At 47.7% G+C, this 17,766-nt stretch overlaps 2 protein-coding genes across 7 annotated transcripts in view; one reads left to right on the forward strand and one right to left on the reverse strand.

The window, feature by feature from the left end:
* Positions 1-15,438, reverse strand: part of LOC135903970 (uncharacterized) — a 309,023-nt gene extending 293,585 nt beyond the window's left edge. For 2 of the 5 annotated variants that reach the window (XR_010564975.1, XR_011507453.1), the window contains exon 1: positions 15,268-15,387. The gene's annotated coding sequence lies outside the window, so the exon portion shown is untranslated. Of the gene's footprint in view, positions 1-15,267 lie in introns of all 5 variants that reach the window. The other 3 variants (XR_011507451.1, XR_010564974.1, XM_070522417.1) reach the window with 3 other exon arrangements.
* Positions 15,437-17,766, forward strand: part of Adk2 (Adenosine kinase 2) — a 68,658-nt gene continuing 66,328 nt past the window's right edge. The window contains exons 1-2 of one of the 2 annotated variants that reach the window (XM_065434484.1): positions 15,437-15,584; positions 16,313-16,416. In XM_065434484.1, coding sequence (XP_065290556.1) covers positions 15,519-15,584; positions 16,313-16,416 — 170 coding nt within the window. In that variant the 5' untranslated portion in view covers positions 15,437-15,518. The remainder of the gene's footprint in view (positions 15,585-16,312; positions 16,417-17,766) is intronic. The other variant, XM_065434486.1, reaches the window with a different exon arrangement.

Consider the following 17,766-nt stretch of genomic DNA (forward strand, 5'->3'; position numbering starts at 1 on the left):
GCAGCTTCGGTCACTAGGTATGTGCGACTCAGCATGTGCCACTGGATATATATGAGCCAGAATAGACAACTTGGGTCGCAGGGTATGCGCAACTGGGCATGTACTAATCTATTTGCGCCAGATATTAGAGAGCTTTAGGATTGGGGGCGCAAGGCACTGGGCCCCCAAGCCGCGTTGCGTCGGTTGCTCTTGGGTTTAGATGAGCAGCAGAGCCTTAGGATTGGGTCGAATGCAGACAGCTTTAGGTTGAGCGCTCTAGACGCCGCAGTGTGGAAAATAGAAAGGTGCTTGAAAGCAAAAAAAAAAAAGAAGGAACCTCTTTTCTTACAAGTGAAAATGAACAGAATGCATTTTTGAGCAAAAAGAGCGAACAATGTCAGAGACGTAATCACTGTGTTAGTACCGGTTAGCATTACGAATTAAGTGTGCGATTCTAAGCCAAGCAAAGCCAATCGAAACGAAGTGCTCTTAGTTGGTGTTTTCTTGTGTCGCGCTGCGAAAAAACTGAGTTCACCCGCGTGAAATGGCGAAAATCAGTTGAAGTAAATAAAGTTTGCTCTGCTACCATCTGCTGTACGACACCACTGTCACCCGCGAGGGCGGCTCAAGACGGCTCGGGGGCCCACGCTAGTTTTCGATTTTTGGGTCTTGGGTTAACGCGAACGCAAGAAACCAGGACTGGCTTGGGTTCTGCGCATGCGCACTTGTGGCGCGCAATTTTCTTGGGTCCCCAAGCCGCTTTGGCCCCCAATTCTAAAACTCTCTATTGACCAATCTTTCAGGGCGATTACGTTCCACTGGGTATGTGTCCAAAAAGTTACCCGGTTTTACGTGCCAAAACCGCGATTTGATTACGAGGCACGCCTTAGTGGGGGATTGAAGATAAATTTTTACCGCCTAGGGTTCGTTAACGTTCATCTAAATCTAACGCGCTCGGGGCGCGCTGAGCGACCGCGGCGGGTAGGGTATGTGCCGGAATGGACAAGTAAGACAAGAGGCAAGAAGTGAAGTAAGCAACAGAAGATTGAAGAATTTGGCTACAAAGAAGCGAGGAAATTCGGCATCAAAAGCAGCTGATTGTGGAGAAAGAAGTGAAGCGAACAAAACAGGCGCAAAGTTGACGCCTTGGATGAAATCGAGGCGCTTTAACAGTTTTTATTGGCACCAGTATTCCCTATGGTATAAACTAAATAAAAAGACGTAGGTCTGTTTCGTGGTCGAAGTCAAGGAGCGGCCTGTGCAAAGGACCATGTGTCCAGCGCGTTAAGTCAGGTGGTCGAGCTGAGTGATAGCCAAGGCCGCGCAGGTGGCGGGTGCGGGCGTCGTGAATGCCCGGACAGGTCCCCGGGAGGTGGTCCAGCGTTGCCTTTGTACCTGGGGCAGTGAAGAATGGGCTTAACAGTAGGGGAGGCTGTATACCGAACGTCCAAGTGGCCCGGATAGCATGAGTCAAGGCAGCGCCCACGCGGATCCTCCTGAGCGCAACCTCCTCTCGACGAGTTAACCTGCCGGAAAGGTCCAATCCACGCGGAGGAATGAGTGCGCGCGCGGAGCGCCGGGGTTATCCTTTGTGCATGAACAAGCTGTCCTTTGAGTACAGACGAAGTAGAGACAGCGAGGTTTTGGACTTCCGCTGCATATGGCAGGCGGTATCTGCGTCCAGTTGGGTAGGTGCAGACCAAGGGGTCCACAGTACCCGGATAGGACAGGTACACGAGTCGATCAGGCGGTGAACCTCTGAGGCTATATCTAGGGAGCTGGTCACCTTTCGTAGCTCTCGAATTGCCCACGTAGAGTCTGCGTATGTAAGCAGTCTATACGGTGACAAGCAGTGGAGCTCAGGTACCATAGCTGATAAACCGTCTCGTATAACTACGCGCTCCACCAATACAGATGGAAACGTGCCTGTGAAATATAGGAACATATTTGTTGCTCGTCAGGTAGCAGGGGCATACAAGGCTGGTGTGCGAAACGCAGCTGTAGATATAGCTGCGTCTACGCATACCTCTAATGAGTCACCGATGGCTGTGAGGGCGGGCTCCTGTGCCACCTGACAGTTAAGTTGTCGCAGGTGAGGCAGCGGTCGGCTGTTGCTGGCCTGTGCATTAAGCCATGGCGGAATTTCTGGCTAGGGTGCGAGAGGCTGTGGCAGAGTTGGATTGTAGTAGCGGGCTAAAAACGCCGCAGCATGTACAGCTTGACTTTTTAAAGGGACACTAAAGGCAAATACTAAGTCGACGTGGACTGTTAAAATACTATTCCAGAAACCTCGCAGCGCTTGTTCCGTGCCAAGAAAATACTTAGTTTAAGGGAAATTTGCGTCTGGAAAGTCCGCCTACCGTTAGCGCAATTCAAAGCGCCCACCCAGAGCAGGTGAGTGGTGATATTACATAAGTCATCACCGCCCTTAATGGCCGTCGGAGAGTAAAACAGCACCCGACAGACGGCGCTACGTTTTTCTGCGCAAGACGCAAACGCGCGGCCATGGAGAAACCGAGCCAAGACAGAGCGTTGGATTCGCCGCTGCAGCTGTTTATGGTCAAGTGGCGTGCACTTTTCCGGCATCCCGCGACATCACATGGACGTAGCATCCTCTGCTACTTGCAGTTTGTGCGAGTTTCGCGAGACAGCAAAAGCAGCATAGCACTGCGCTATAACGAAACTACTGAAACGCGAAAACGTGGGGGGGGGGGGGGGGGCGCAGAGTGGAGAAAACGAAACCTTTCGACCGCCCGTGTAGTCGTCGTCAAGGGTATCGTAAATGAGTTATTTTTTTTTCTAAATATCAATTAGAATTGGAAAACCATTTTCTTTCGTCTTATAATGAAATACAATGATTTTTTTTTTCTTATGAGTGGTTGGGTACTAGTGACAGAATTATACTGAGGAGCGCCTTCATCATCGGGCTAGTACTTGAATGTCCCGGGGGTCTCTAATCGTATACTGCATTTACCTCAATTTCCTGATTATTAATAAAAGCTCCCCTTATGTTAATATTGACACCTTAGACGTTCTCAAGCACTATTCTATGACTTAATATTTGCATTTAGTGCCCCTTTATGCAGCGAGCCATTGGACGCTGGTCCGGACAGGCCGCCATTGGAATATGAACCTGGCAACGTTTAACACTAGAACGTTATCTAGTGAGGCGAGTCTAGCAGTGCTATTGGAAGAATTAGAGGGCAGTAAATGGGATATAATAGGGCTCAGTGAAGTTAGGAGGCCAAAAGAAGCATATACAGTGCTAAAAAGCGGGCACGTCCTGTGCTACCGGAGCTTAGCGGAGAGACGAGAACTAGGAGTCGGATTCCTGAATAATAAGAATATAGCTGGTAACGTACAGGAATTCTATAGCATTAACCAGAGGGTGGCAGGTCTTGTTGTGAAACTTAATAAGAGGTACAAAATGAAGATTGTACAGGTCTACGCCCCTACATCCAGTCATGATGACCAGGAAGTCGAAAGCTTCTATGAACACGTGGAATCGGCGATGGGTAGAGTGATAACTAAATACACTATACTAATGGGTGACTTTAATGCCAAGGTAGGCAAAAAGCAGGCTGGAGACAAGGCAGTTGGGGAATATGGCATAGGCACTAGGAAAAGCAGGGGAGAGTTATTAGTAGAGTTTGCGGAACAGAATAATATGCGGATAATGAATACCTTCTTCCGCAAGCGGGATAGCCGAAAGTGGACGTGGAGGAGCGCGAACGGCGAGACTAGAAATGGAATAGACTTCATACTCTGCGCTAACCCTGGCATCATACAAGATGTGGACGTGCTCAGCAAGGTGCGCTGTAGTGACCATAGGATGGTAAGAACTCTAATTAGCCTAGACCTGAAGAGGGAACGGAAGAAACTGGTACATAAGAAGCCGATCAATAAGTTAGCGGTAAGAGGGAAAATAGAGGAATTCCAAATCAAGCTACAGAACAGGTATTCGGCTTTAACTCAGGAAGAGGACCTTATAGTGTAGAAGCAATGAAGGACAATCTTGTGGGCATCATTAAGGAGTGTGCAATAAAAGTCGGTGGTAACTCCGTTAGACAGGATACCAGTAAACTATCGCAGGAGACGAAAGATCTGATCAAGAAACGCCAATGTATGAAAGCCTCTAACCCTACAGCTAGAATATAACTGGCAGAACTTTCTAAGTTAATCAACAAGCGTAAGACCGCTGACATAAGGAAGTATAATATGGATAGAATTGAACATGCTCTCAGGAACGGAGGAAGCCTAAAAGCAGTGAAGAAGAAACTAGGAATTGTCAAGAATCAGATGTATGCTTTAAGAGACAAAGCCGGCAATATCATTACTAATATGGATGAAATAGTTCAAGTGGCTGAAGAGTTCTATAGAGATTTATACAGTACCAGCAGCACCCACAACGATAATGGAAGAGAAAATAGTCTAGAGGAATTCGAAATCCCACAGCTAACGCCGGAAGAAGTAAAGAAAGCCTTGGGAGATATGCAAAGGGGGAAGGCAGCTGGAGAGGATCAGGTAACAGCAGATTTGTTGAAGGATGGTGGGCAGATTGCTCTAGAGAAACTGGCCACCCTGTAAACGCAATGCCTCATGACCTCGAGCGTACCGGAATCTTGGAAGAACGCTAACATATTCCTAATCCATAAGAAAGGGGACGCCAAAGACTTGAAAAATTATAGACCGATCAGCTTACTGTCCGTTGCCTACAAACTATTTACCTAAGGTAATCGCAGATAGAATCAGAAACACCTTAGACTTTGTGAAGCAAAGGACCAGGCAGGATTCCGTAAAGGCTACTCAACAATAGACCATATTCACACTATCAATCAGGTGATAGAGAAATGTGCGGAATATAACCGACCCTTATATCTAGCTTTCATTGATCACGAGAAAGCGTTTGATTCTGTCGAAACCTCAGCAGTCATGGAGGCACTACGGAATCAGGGTGTAGACCAGCCATATGTAAAAACACTGAAAGGTATCTATAGCGGCTCCACAGCCACCGTAGTCCTCCATAAAGAAAGCAATAAAATCCCAATAAAAAAAGGCGTCAGGCAGGGAGATACGATCTCTCCAATGCTATTCACAGCGTGTTTACAGGAGGTATTCAGAGACCTGGACTGGGAAGAATTGGTGATAAAATTTAATGGAGAATACCTTAGTAACTTGCGATTCGCTGATGATATTGCCTTGCTTAGTAACTCAGGGGACCAATTGCAATGCATGCTCACTGACCTGGAGAGGCAAAGCAGAAGAGTGGGTCTAAAAATTAATCTGCAGAAAACTAAAGTAATGTTTAACAGTCTCGGAAGAGAATAGCAATTTACAATAGGTAGCGAGGCACTGGAAGTCGTAAGGGAATACATCTACTTTGGGCAGGTAGTGACGGCGGATCCGGATCATGAGACGGAAATAATCAGAAGAATAAGAATGGGCTGGGGTGCGTTTGGCAGGCATTCTCAGATCATGAACAGCAGGTTGCCATTATCCCTCAAGAGAAAAGTGTACAATAGCTGTGTCTTACCAGTACTCACCTACGGGGCAGAAACATGGAGGCTTACGAAAAGGGTTCTACTCAAATTGAGGACGACGCAATGATCTATGGAAAGAAGAATGATGGATGTAACGTTAAGGGATAAGAAAAGAGCAGATTGGGTGAGGAAACAAACGCGAGTTAATGACATCTTAGTTGAAATCAAGAAAAAGAAATGGGCATGGGCAGGACATGTAATGGGGAGGGAAGATAACCGATGGTCATTAAGGGTTACGGACTGGATTCTAAGGGAAGGGAAGCGTAGCAGGGGGTGGCAGAAAGTTAGGTGGGCGGATGAGATTAAGAAGTTTGCAGGGACGACATGGCCGCAATTAGTACATGACCGGGGTTGTTGGAGAAGTATGGGAGAGGCCTTTGCCCTGCAGTGGGCGTAACCACGTCCGCGTACAGAGGGAAGAAGGCATCTGGAATACCGATGTGGTTGCCACGCGAGGGGCAATAGGGCAGTGTTGAACAATATCGGAGTCATCACCGAGCCCTGCGGTACGCTCCGCTTCAAAACAAATTGTCGGGTTTTTTCCTTGCCGACTCCAGGTACAGAAGGTGCGGTGTTTCAAAAAGGGCATCACAATGTCGCAGACGCGGGGCGGACGTTGAAGCCATTGCAAGCCATTGGCTAACGTTGTCGTAGGCATTATGAAAATACATGACGACGAGGGTTCGAATGCTGCATGTTCTTCCTCCCACAAGCACCATGGACGTCAAATGGTCTAGGCCATCTTCCGTGCCCAAGTGCAATCGAAAGCCAATCTGGACTTAATGGTATCAGGTGTGCTTTTCCAAACACCAGGAGATGCACGATGCCAACATGCGTTCCAGAAGCTTGCACAAAGTACACATTAGGGCGATAGGCCGAAGATTAGACAGCTTGCCAGAGTGCTTTCCTGGCTTCGGCATTGGCACAACTTCAGCATGCTTCCATGATTCAGGCATCTCATCGGTCATCCAAGTTACATCAAGCAAGGCAACCAGCCACTGCAGCGCAGGGCCATCGATCTTCTTTAACACTTCATCAGAGATCCCATCTGGGCCTGGTGCCTTGCGTACTTTTGCCTGGTAAATGGGTGCCTGAAGCTCCGCCGTTGTAAACGGCACTTGCACGCCTTCGCTGTCTGAGTGACTGGGTGTCCCGTCAACTTCCAGGTCAAGGTTATACGGACAGCTGAATTGTGGCGGTGCCTGATCGTACGTTGGGAAAAAAAGTCCTGGCTACTTCTGGTGCGACATGGTTCGGCGTACAGCCAGAAGACTGTTAAATATTGGTGGCAATATATTCGCACTCGCCGAACCGGAGGGGATGGGGTGATGACAAACCCACCCTGGGTGCATTTAGGGATGGTTCGACTGTTGAACAGCGATAAGGTCCACGCCTGATCAACCGTGGACCAGGGGCATGAGACGGGAGGCGACTTAAAACAAACACTCAGTTTAATAAAATAAAATCAGGTCAGAGACATGATGAAAAAAAGAATACGCAAACGGAAAGCAGATGTTGCAAAGCCTCGCGGAAGGCGTGCGGGTCACACACAACACCAACTCTGACGTGACGCGCGACACAAAGCCCACCAACCCGCCGTGGTTGCTCAGTGGCTATGGTGTTAGGCTGCTGAGCACGAGGTCGCGGGATCGAATCCCGGCCACGGCGGCCGCATTTCGATGGGGGCGAAATGCGAAAACACCCGTGTACTTAGATTTAGGTGCACGTTAAAGAACCCCAGGTGGTCGAAATTTCCGGAGTCCCCCACTACGGCGTGCCTCATAATCAGAAAGTGGTTTTGGCACGTAAAACCCCATAATTTTAATTAAAGCCCACCACTTGGGAATTTCTAACACTCGAGAAATAATCATAAAGTACGCGGCACAAACGAAAAATACGCGCGACAATAAACGCGGCACACACTACACTAATACGCTCGTAGAACATACAAAAATGAACACGCGATGAATACGTAAATGAAAGATCAAACTTGATGTAAAAAAAAAGAGACCGGTGGAAAGTTCAAAGATCAGGTTGGAACACGAGGCATATATGTGGCGTGCTCGCCGAGATACCGATCTGGAGAAGCGTCGGGCTTCTGATACCTCGCTGCCGAAGGTCTTCACGGACTTGCACCGTCTGTCGATCGACCGGCGAAGACTTCGGCCTGGGGATTTCAGCCTGCCGACCGCATCTTCAGCTGTATCTCGGTGCACAACCACGCTGCTCCATCTTCCAAACTACTCTGCTCTATCACCGAGGCTTCTCCGTCCCTCGTCACCGCACGAGCGACCCACGTGATCAACCAGTCCGGCGAGCTCAGGAACAATAGGGAGCTTGCCTCCCTACCACCGTGTAAGCGGTGCTGCGGCGGCAATGGCGGCCATGTCGAGAGGGACGCGGACGCGCACTTTGGGACAAAGACTGGTATGTACTGTCTTCTGCGTGCGATGTGCGATCGCCGTATTCCATGGTCCGGAATGTTCTCCAGATTGAGGCGGACGAACAATATGGGCCAAGCGACACACACCAGTCCATCCGCCGTTCCCGGAAAAGGCGCTTCTCGCAGCGACCGGCTGGCGTGGTGAGTCTAGGTTCTCACGAAGCTCAGCGCCCCCCCCCCCCCCCCCCAGCTAGTTCTCGGTTTAACGTGCTGCCCACAGACGCAAAATATCTAAATGCGGCGGTGGTTCGTTCTTGTCCACCCATTTAGACTACGTGGCGTCCTGTACGGCTATCGTTACCACCTGCAACGGGTCAGACGCCGTATATCTGCAATCAATGCGTTCAATTTTTTGCGGAATAAGTCCGAGTCGGTAACATGGCAGTGACATTCCCTCTTGCTGGCCGGTGTTTCCGAAGCAGGCGAGCCAAGTTCATCAATCTGTGAAACCATGCGCTTCACACGGCCATTCAGACCGGAGGCAGGTAGTGGTGGTTTAATTATTGGCTCCGCTGCAGGCGCCGGTAGTGTTTACATGTGAAGAACGTGGGCGCGTTTCCGCCACAAGACGCAAACGGCAAGCCGCCGGGGGGCTGTCTTGGCGAGCATAATGCGCAAAACTCTGAGGCGAGCGGCGCCAACGGTGTTCCGTCCAAGTGGTCGATGATGTCCACGAGACGAGAGCCGAAAGGCGGCCCCACGGCCACGTCCAAGGCTTCTGGCAGACCGCTCCTTTGCCTGCAGGGCCAGGGGACTAGCCTTGGTAACGTTCAGCCAGGGGCGGTGCCGCAGTCGTAACGCAGGCGAGGCGGCCACGGCCGGTGAGGCGATGGCTTGCGAGTCGGTGCTATCAGCCGAGATTCACGAAGCAATCGAAACACGTCTGATCTTAGTGGCAGTTGGCGAGCAACTCCGCTTTAAACAATTACGTCAACATGAATGAAGGCTTGGCTCATCCTCAATGCGATTCCCACGCGTGCGTGGGATCCGCCGATTTTTAGAGCGCAGGGGAGGTATTCTGTTATAGTCCACCTAGCGGACATGTCCATTTCGTCGTCTGCTGCTGAAGTTATGATTGGCTGGGTTTGGCTGCGCGTCCACAGCCAGTCGCCAATGCCAATAAGAACTTAAACAGCAGACGAAGTGGACATGTCCACTAGGTGGACTCTTACAGAATACCTCCCTTGCTCTTAGGCGTACGTTCCTGCGGCGGGCGTCGGCGGCATCGGCGGCGTAACCGAGCGAACGAGTTCAGCGAAAGATGAGAGGGAACGCGGAGCGTGAGATGAAAGATTCGAGCCGCGAAAGGCGGATATCATTGAGAGCGGCCCCTTCGGTGTCGTGCGCGCGGGAAACTGGTGTCAGGTGGACACGCCCGACCGCTAGGTGCGTACTCGTATCAGGTCTCCTCGGACCGCTCGTTTCGTACCATCGTGTGCTTGCGTCAGCTCTCGCTCACGCCTGTTTGGTTTGCTTGGTTTAGTCTCGTTCGCGCTCGTTTCCATTGTCATGGTTTGCGATTGTTTTGTTATCTTATTGTATGCGTGACGCGAATTGTGTAGTACTTTCTGTAAGCCACACGGCACCAGCGATTACACTGGAACCTTCGACGAGTCATGTATAAAAGCCGACGCGCTTGACCCACAGATAAGATTTCCGACGATTGCCGACTCTGCTACATTTCGCTCTCGAATTCTTTTCCTCAATATATCGTGAAATGAAAACATGTATAGAGCTGCGCTCAAATTTGGCCTTAGGGAGTATCGTAATGGTCGGTGAATTTATTTTTATGCGTTGCATATTGCAATCACTCAGTTCAGCCCTTGGGCGCGGCCGGGCAGCCACCATTGAGGGTATGAGCCATTGTTCATTGCTGCGTGTCTCATATGTGGGTCTATTCTCTTTTAAGTTTGCTATGTTTGTTATTAAGTTGCTTCTATTTTTATGCGTTGCATATTGCAATCACTCAGTTCAGCCCTTGGGCGCGGCCGGGCAGCCACCATTGACCTTTAGCGCAACCACGTGACGTGACGTCACGACAGCCCGAGGAAAAGCTGGGCCCCAACTCGCGCAATATGCAATGCATTCTTGGCTTAACCAAGCTAAGCCTGGCCATTTTTTTCACCTCTTTTACATTTAAAGGAATGTGTTTACCGGTTTTTATTTCTACCAGCCTTCTTAGACAGCTGGTTCTTGTTTTCCTGTCAATTTTCTTGATAAGTATTCTTGTCATTCTTCTTGTCCTTTTTCTAACGCATGGGAAAGTCGACGTGTTTGATAGCATGGATATAGAGCTTAAAGTGTGCATCATGTGTCTCCTTAGTTTGGCTACACTTACTGCTATGTATCGCTCCTACATAGTTACAAAGCCGCATTCTTGAGCGAACATAAGTATTCAGAATACGCACACGGCTGAAAGTAACGAGTATATTTTAACGAATTATTTAGTTGCAGCGTTCAGCTGTGCTACGACATTTACTACGACAGTATTTATTTATTTATTTATTTATTTATTTATTTATTTATTTACGTTCCCCCTAAAGGCCCTCCAGGGGAGGGTATTACATAGGGGGGGGGGGGGGGGCGATACAGCTTTTAATAAAAGCGATACATTTCAGTAATAAGTGCAATAAAACAAGGCATAACACAAAAAGAAAAAATGAACACAAACAAAAACAACAAAATTACACATTTCCGTCACAATGAAGAAACTCCTGGAATTTTATGATGTCGGTTTCTGTGGCGATGGCTGATGGTAAACTATTCCACTCGATGATAGTACGGGGAATGAATGAATTGGCGTAAGACGAGTAAAGACACCTCACACGTTTAATTTTGAAAGAATGATCACGACGTGGAAAGATGGCATGAGGTGACTGAAACAAATCACGTGTTAAACGAGCAAGTTTGCGGCGATATGACAAATCTTCCAGTTCGGCACGTTTTTTTTTAATGCTGTAACACTTGTGAAGGGTGAGTAGCCTGAAAATATGAAGCGAACAGCACGGTTCTGCAAGGATTCGATGTTATTGATAACGTAGGCTTGCTCAGGGTCCCAGATGGCCGCAGCATATTCGATTTTAGGGCGTATTAGAGTTATAAGCCAGTTTTTTAACGTGCATAGGGGCCTGTCTGAGGTTACGTTTGAGAAGAACAAGTGAGCGGTTAGCAGACGCTAGGGTGAGGTTGATATGGTGATGCCATGATAGGTCAAACTGAAGGTGCACACCAAGGTACTTGTATGTTGTTGGTAGTTCTACAGTATTGTTGTTAGGAATATAAGTGGTTGGAATGCGATCTGTGCGACGAGTGAAATATATGTATTGTTTTAGAAACGTTTAATGACATTAACCAGGATGAGCACCATAAGCTTACTGCGTTGAGATCAGGTTGTAGGAATTGGCGGTCACTGTCACTAGTAATGTTACGGTAAATTACACAGTCATCAGCGAAAAGTCGAATTCTAGATGTTACACAGGCAGCTAAGTCATTAATATAGATTTAAAAAAGCAAAGGTCCAAGCACACTTCCTTGTGGTACACCAGATGTCACATAAGCAGAGGAGGAGTTAGAATTATTAACTGAGGTGAACTGCGTTCTAGATGACAAAGTCCTTAATCCAAGCGAGAACGATAGGGTGGATGTTAAGCTGTGCTAGTTTTAGTAGAAGTCTGTGATGAGGAACCCGATGAAAAGCCTTTGAAAAATCAAGAAACACTGCGTCAACCTGAAAGCCCGCATCAAGTGATAATTGTAAGTCATTAACGAAACCAGCTAGTTGAGTGTCACATGAAAATCCCTTGCGGAAACCGTGCAGATCATTAAAAATAATGTTACGACCTTCGAGGTAGTTAATGACTTGGCTGTGAATGATATGCTCAAGAAGTTTGCAAACGGTGCTGGTTAACGAGATGGGTCGATAGTTCAATGGAGAGGAACGCTCACCTGATTTAAATATAGGTATTACTTTGGCTATCCGCCAGTAATGAGGAATTAGTCCATGTGATAATGATTGCGAAAAGAACCAGGACAGCACAGCGCAAATGCTTTGATATGTACTTTTAAGTGTCTTATTGTTAAAGCCGAGGTGATCCGAACTACTAGTAATATTAAGATTGTTTAATAAAGGTAAGATACGTGTTTCATTAATCACAATTTCAGGCATGCAAATGTCATGGATTGTATTTAAGACAGGGGATGAGCTAATAGACAGTTTTAGCACTGCGTACGTAGCGTACGCAACGGCGTTGCGAACGTAAGATCGCTGCGTTCTGCATACTGCGCATGTGCAGAACGCAACACAAACGGTACGAGATGCGTACGCGGCCGTTGCGTACGCACGCATCCGATTCTTGCGAGCGTACGTAGGGAGCCTTGCGTGCTGCTCTCGTGGTTCTCGTTTGTTCGGGAGAGCGCGAGACAAAAGAGTTTCCCAAGATGGCAGCGTCAAAGGCGACTCGCGGAAGGCGGTACTTTCAATGGCCTACGATTTGGCTTTGCTGCGTGAAGTGAACGCGCAGAAGGCATTCCCAGACCCTGCACGTTGGGAATGCATAGCAAAAATAGGAACTTTGTTTTTGAGGAAGTGTTCAGTGTGTGCTGTTTGCGCGAAAGGCTCGACCTGCTTTTGGCGCAGTTTGTCGCAAATGACCGTGCCAGCCTGAGAAAGCAAGTACTCGTTTTTTTTATTTTTCTCGATATGATTCGTGCATTATATCCGCATTAAAAGTAGAGTCTCTTAAAGGCCTAAATATAGTCCGACGAAGCGGTAACGCGCCCACACGTTACATCACGTTAGCGAGATCAACGACATCTTGTTCGACCGACGGTTCGACGTAGTGGCGGACACGGCCATACGCTCCGACGCACCCGGCGTCTAACGCTCGCCCTCTTACGTACGTAGGCATTTCGCAGTACTAAAAGCCCCAACGCGACACGCGCTCCTACGTTCCGCAAAGCCCTTGCGTGCTGCGTACGTATCGTCATGACGCAGTACTAAAACTGTCTAATGTCTTCTTTGGTGAATACTAATGAAAAGGTGTCATTAAAAACCTGGGCACATTCAGACACATTAATTATGGCGCCGTTACTGTCGGTAAGAAAAATGTCGGGATGAAAGCTAGGATTTATGATGTGCCAGAACTTACGAGGACTGTTAATCAGCAGAGATGATAGGTCGTGATTGAAAAACTGGCGTCGAGTGGATTTTAGGAGTGACTGGTAGTCCTTGTCGCATTTCTTATACTTGTCCCACGCTCTTAGAAGACCATATTTTAGTGCCTGCCGGTAAAATCGTTTTCTTATTATTCATATGTCGCAACTTCTGATTAAACCACGGTGCACTGCAGCTACATCGGATGGTCATAAGTGGAACGAAGTCATCAACAAGTTTATTAAAAGTATTGGTGAATAAATCCCAATTCTGCTCAACAGTGCGCAATAAATATTGATTCATGAACTGGGCAGTGAAATAATCTAATTCGGAATTTATTTTTTCATAGTTAGCTCTCTTGTAACACCTGATTTGTTTAATAGTAGTTTTCGTTAAGGGAACCGGTAATGCGTCCTGTTATTACGTCATGATCATAAATGCCGTCCACATGAATAAGGTCTGAACAAATATCTTGATTATCCGTTAATATTAAATCTATAATGTTGGCAGTACACGATGTGCGACACGTGGGATTTGTAATACGTTGTGCTAGTGAAAAATCAAGACATGACTGAAGAAACAGGTTAGCTTCGGTTTCACTCGCTGTGACGGATTATGACAACCAGTTTATACTAGGGAAGTTGAAGTCTCCAAATATGAGTAAAGTACAGTTAGGGAAACGCGTACATATTTCACACAGAATTCGATGAAATTGAGACGAAAAACCACCATTCATATTAGGAGGACGGTAAACAGCACCAATAATTACATCAGTTGAACAATACTTAAAAGAAACACATACACATTCAAGAAAAAAACTAATCATCACAGGCACGGTTAGCAAATCATCCCTTATCACCAAGAGTACACCACCTCCTTTAGGTTACGGCCTGTCGCATCGAAAGATGTTGAAACGTGTCTGGCTGACAAAAATTGAATTATCAGGAATAAGATCAGTCAGCCATGTTTCGGTTAGCGCTACAAGTGATGCGGAGCATGAATCGATTAGTGAAGAAATAGCGACATCCTTCGATACAACACTTCTGATGTTAGTGTAAAGGAAAGAAATGGTTTTGGAAGCATTACATGGCGATCTTTGAGGAAAACGGAAAGCTGGGGTATGATTTGAAGGAGTGCAGACGAACATCATTCTTGCGTGGGATGCCGAGAAACACATACTACGCGAGCAGCGTCAGAGTCCCATTCATAAGTATCGTTATTAATGCGAAGCTTGTTGAATGCGAGACGAATGCGGTCACCTTTTTTTACAGACTTCCCGTACTGCCAGAGATGACGGCGCGTTTGTTGGACAGCTTCAGAATAATCACGAGCGATGCTGAAGTCAGTGTCCTTCAGCCTCGATCTGTTGCTTAGCACAGATTGAACTTCTTTATCATTGTAAAATTTAGCAATGATTAGTCTCGCCTTATTTGTAGAAAAACGGCCCAAACGATGCGCTCTCGCAACTGAAGTTGTGAAGACACCAAGTTTGCTGGAACAAGATTCGTTCACGAGCTGCTCCGAAGTCGCCCAAGTTTCATCGTCTGTATCATGGATTCCATAAAAAAGAACATGACCATGTCCAAAAACACGTCCAAAAAAGAACATGTCCAAAAAGAAGAAAGTCCATGTCCCATATTGTCTTTGTGGTCCGTTTTTTCGCGCAGTTAAACAATGTTCGCTAATATCTACCAACTCGCCCAACAACAACTTCTTCTAAACATTAGACCGTCTAGACCGGTTTTCTAAATCATCAATTTTGTCTTGCATTTTAGACAATTTTAAGTTCGGGGTTAACGCGGACTGTTCAGATGGCGCCAATTCACTTTTAGATTCCAATTCAACGACACGCTTAGTTAGGCATCCAAGTCATTCTTGAGGCTGATATGAATATTTAGGATCTTATTCAATGACTCCAAGACTGTAGTATGGCTAGCTTCCAAACGTTGGACCACAAGAGCCACATTGTCTAATTTGTCCTCTTGCGCCTTAGTCATGGGCCAAGGGCTCGCTTCAACATCGCCACTGAGAAGTAGAACGCGCCAAAGGTACATCAAAGCAGCGCGGGCACATTTGAAAGAATTGGGTGGCCACGACACCGCGAAAAGGCAAACATCGTCGTTACGGTAAAGCAAAGTTTCATACTGACAGACCTGGAAGAGCATCAGCGGTGAGCGTGGCATCGTAACTGCGGTGTCGTGGCCCGTTGCGTTGGTGAAATGTGCGCGTTCTTGAGCGGCTGGGTCAGCTGACGCCGTACCATGTTGCCGGACTGCATACACAGTAGTGTCCAGAACTGGCAGTGGTGGGTACGGTGATGCGGTGCAGTTGGCTGAGAATCGAGTCGCATAATTCCTTGCGGCATCAGGACACCAAGAAGGTTGAGGCATGACCAGCCGTAGCGATGCCAGCGTGGCGGGAGACAGCTGGCCCAAAAATGATAGCAACAGCACCTGGAAGAGCATCAGCGGTGAGCGTGGCATCGTAACTGCGGTTACGAGCGTAATCGAAGGAAAGCTCAGGAATGGCCGGGACCAGCTAGCCGGAATTCGTACCAGAAAATTTCTCCCCAAACTAATTACTCTGCTCTTGCAACTTTGTGTGTAAAAAAAATGTTTATCATTACTTTCGGTACTATATACTCGTAGTTTAGTAGCATACGATATATATAGAAAAAATTTGGAGGGCCACATCTTTACAACGTTTCTTATGTGCTGATATTGCCCGCGAAGGTAATGCAAGAAGACATAATTAATAATACGAAATATATAGCTCATTGCAGCGGACATTTGAGCTATAGCTAGCGGGAGGCACTAGCTATACCACCTTTTGGTACCTGCCCGAATCTTACGCACTTCTTTATCAACTGTTTGATGTATTTGCTGGCTTATTTGGTTTCTTGTTCGTTCAATTGCATTTATGAACGGCTGTGCTTACGACCGGATGCGTATCCTTTAATATCTTACCTTCCTTTCATATCTAACAAGAATGATTACCAATGCTCCTTTGAAAAATCAATGTAGGGTATTTGTGTTTGTGCTGTTTCAATTCGAATTGATTTTTTTTCTTTATCGGCCGAGCCAGATAACATAGTTCCGCCTTTTCATCTGGATTGTCTGTGGCTATCGCCTTGTACAAGAAATCATACTGCTAAAGTAGCTAAAAAATATACGCCTGGCTTCATTTTTTCTACAACAGCGGCACCTTCTCTTGCAAGTTGCGACACAAACCGTGTGCCTGTCTGCCCGCATGCCTGACCGCGGTGGCCCACTAGCTACCCCCGTTCAATGTCAACTTGTGAGGTATGTGTTTAAGTTAATGTTATCACGTATCCGTCTCATGGCTACACCATAGGTTGGATCTTTTCTAACAGCGTTGATTTCAATTGTTTCATTCACTTTAAGGCGCCATCGGCGCCTGGCGAAAGGTCAACAACTAGGGGATATCCCCGTGCGCAGTTAATTCGCATGATCGCTTTATTGTGCTCGCAAAGTACAGCACTCGTCTTAGACACATGATAGGTGCCGAAATTAGGTTGGCGCGTATTGCGTATTACGACGCTAGCAGTGACCTCAGCTGTGTGGTTGTGTGGCATCCAGGACACTCTCGCTCGGCGTACGCCCCTGAGTCGTGTGTTCCACGTCAGGTACGTACGTCCACCGGATTCAGTAATGGTACCCATGCAATATTAGACTCCTTCGAGGGCCTCACTTTACGACATCGTCGTCCCTATACGGTGACCAGTTCTGAGACCGCCGTCAACGCGATGGCCTGAATAGTTGGCCTCTCAGAGGTATACCTGCGTACAGCATCTGGGAGCGTGAAATTTTCAAGTTTCACCGGCTCTTAAGAAATTTTCAATTTTCTTAAGAGCCGGTGCTCCGTTCTTCTCAACGTCCACCCAGGCTGCCTGGTTCTCCTTGTCGCCGGTGGTTTTATGAGCGCATGGTGAGTAATCGTTACAGGAAGCCATTTCATTCGCTTGGAAATGAACCTCGCGAGCTCTGTGCCCAACCCTGCACGTTTCCAGTCATCGCATGACGTTCGACGTTCGACTACCGTTGCCTCTGTTTATCCACGGTGAGGATCACGCGGCCACATTTGCATCCAGTGCACGGCACCGTTCTGTGGTCGCTGCGGCGTTCGTCGTCACGCAAGCGACGGATACGACCACCCGTGCAGGCGCTGCGGGGATAGCAACCCCAGTGCAGTCCACGCTGTCCGCCGCTCCTATTCGGAGGCCGCCGCAACACCCCCCACCACTGAAACCGGCATCAGCGACAATCGCGGTTGCGCGAGAGGTCACGGGAGTCGTGGAAGTCGTCCTACCTGTCCTATACCTTCGTCCCTGCACGTAACTGCAGAAGAGAAAGATGGAGGCGACTCGATCATCCATAGCATGTCGTGTTTGCCGGCGTCCCCGGCATGGAAGGGCCGCTCGACGTAGCCTCTGCTTCCGCTTTGGCCCTCCGCATTCCATATGTAGGACCTGTTGGGAGTGTCTGTGTTTTCCGCTTAACTCGTGACTCGCTGATGCGCCCACTTCTTTGGCCGCTACCACTTCTTTCTTTCTTGTCGGCGTTTTCCTATATTACGAAAAAGAACCTTCAGAACACCGCTTTTTTATCTTAGGCAGGAGATTTAACCATTTC

This window comes from Dermacentor albipictus, chromosome 1 (assembly GCF_038994185.2).
Source record: "Dermacentor albipictus isolate Rhodes 1998 colony chromosome 1, USDA_Dalb.pri_finalv2, whole genome shotgun sequence".
Taxonomy (NCBI): Eukaryota; Metazoa; Arthropoda; class Arachnida; order Ixodida; family Ixodidae; genus Dermacentor; species Dermacentor albipictus.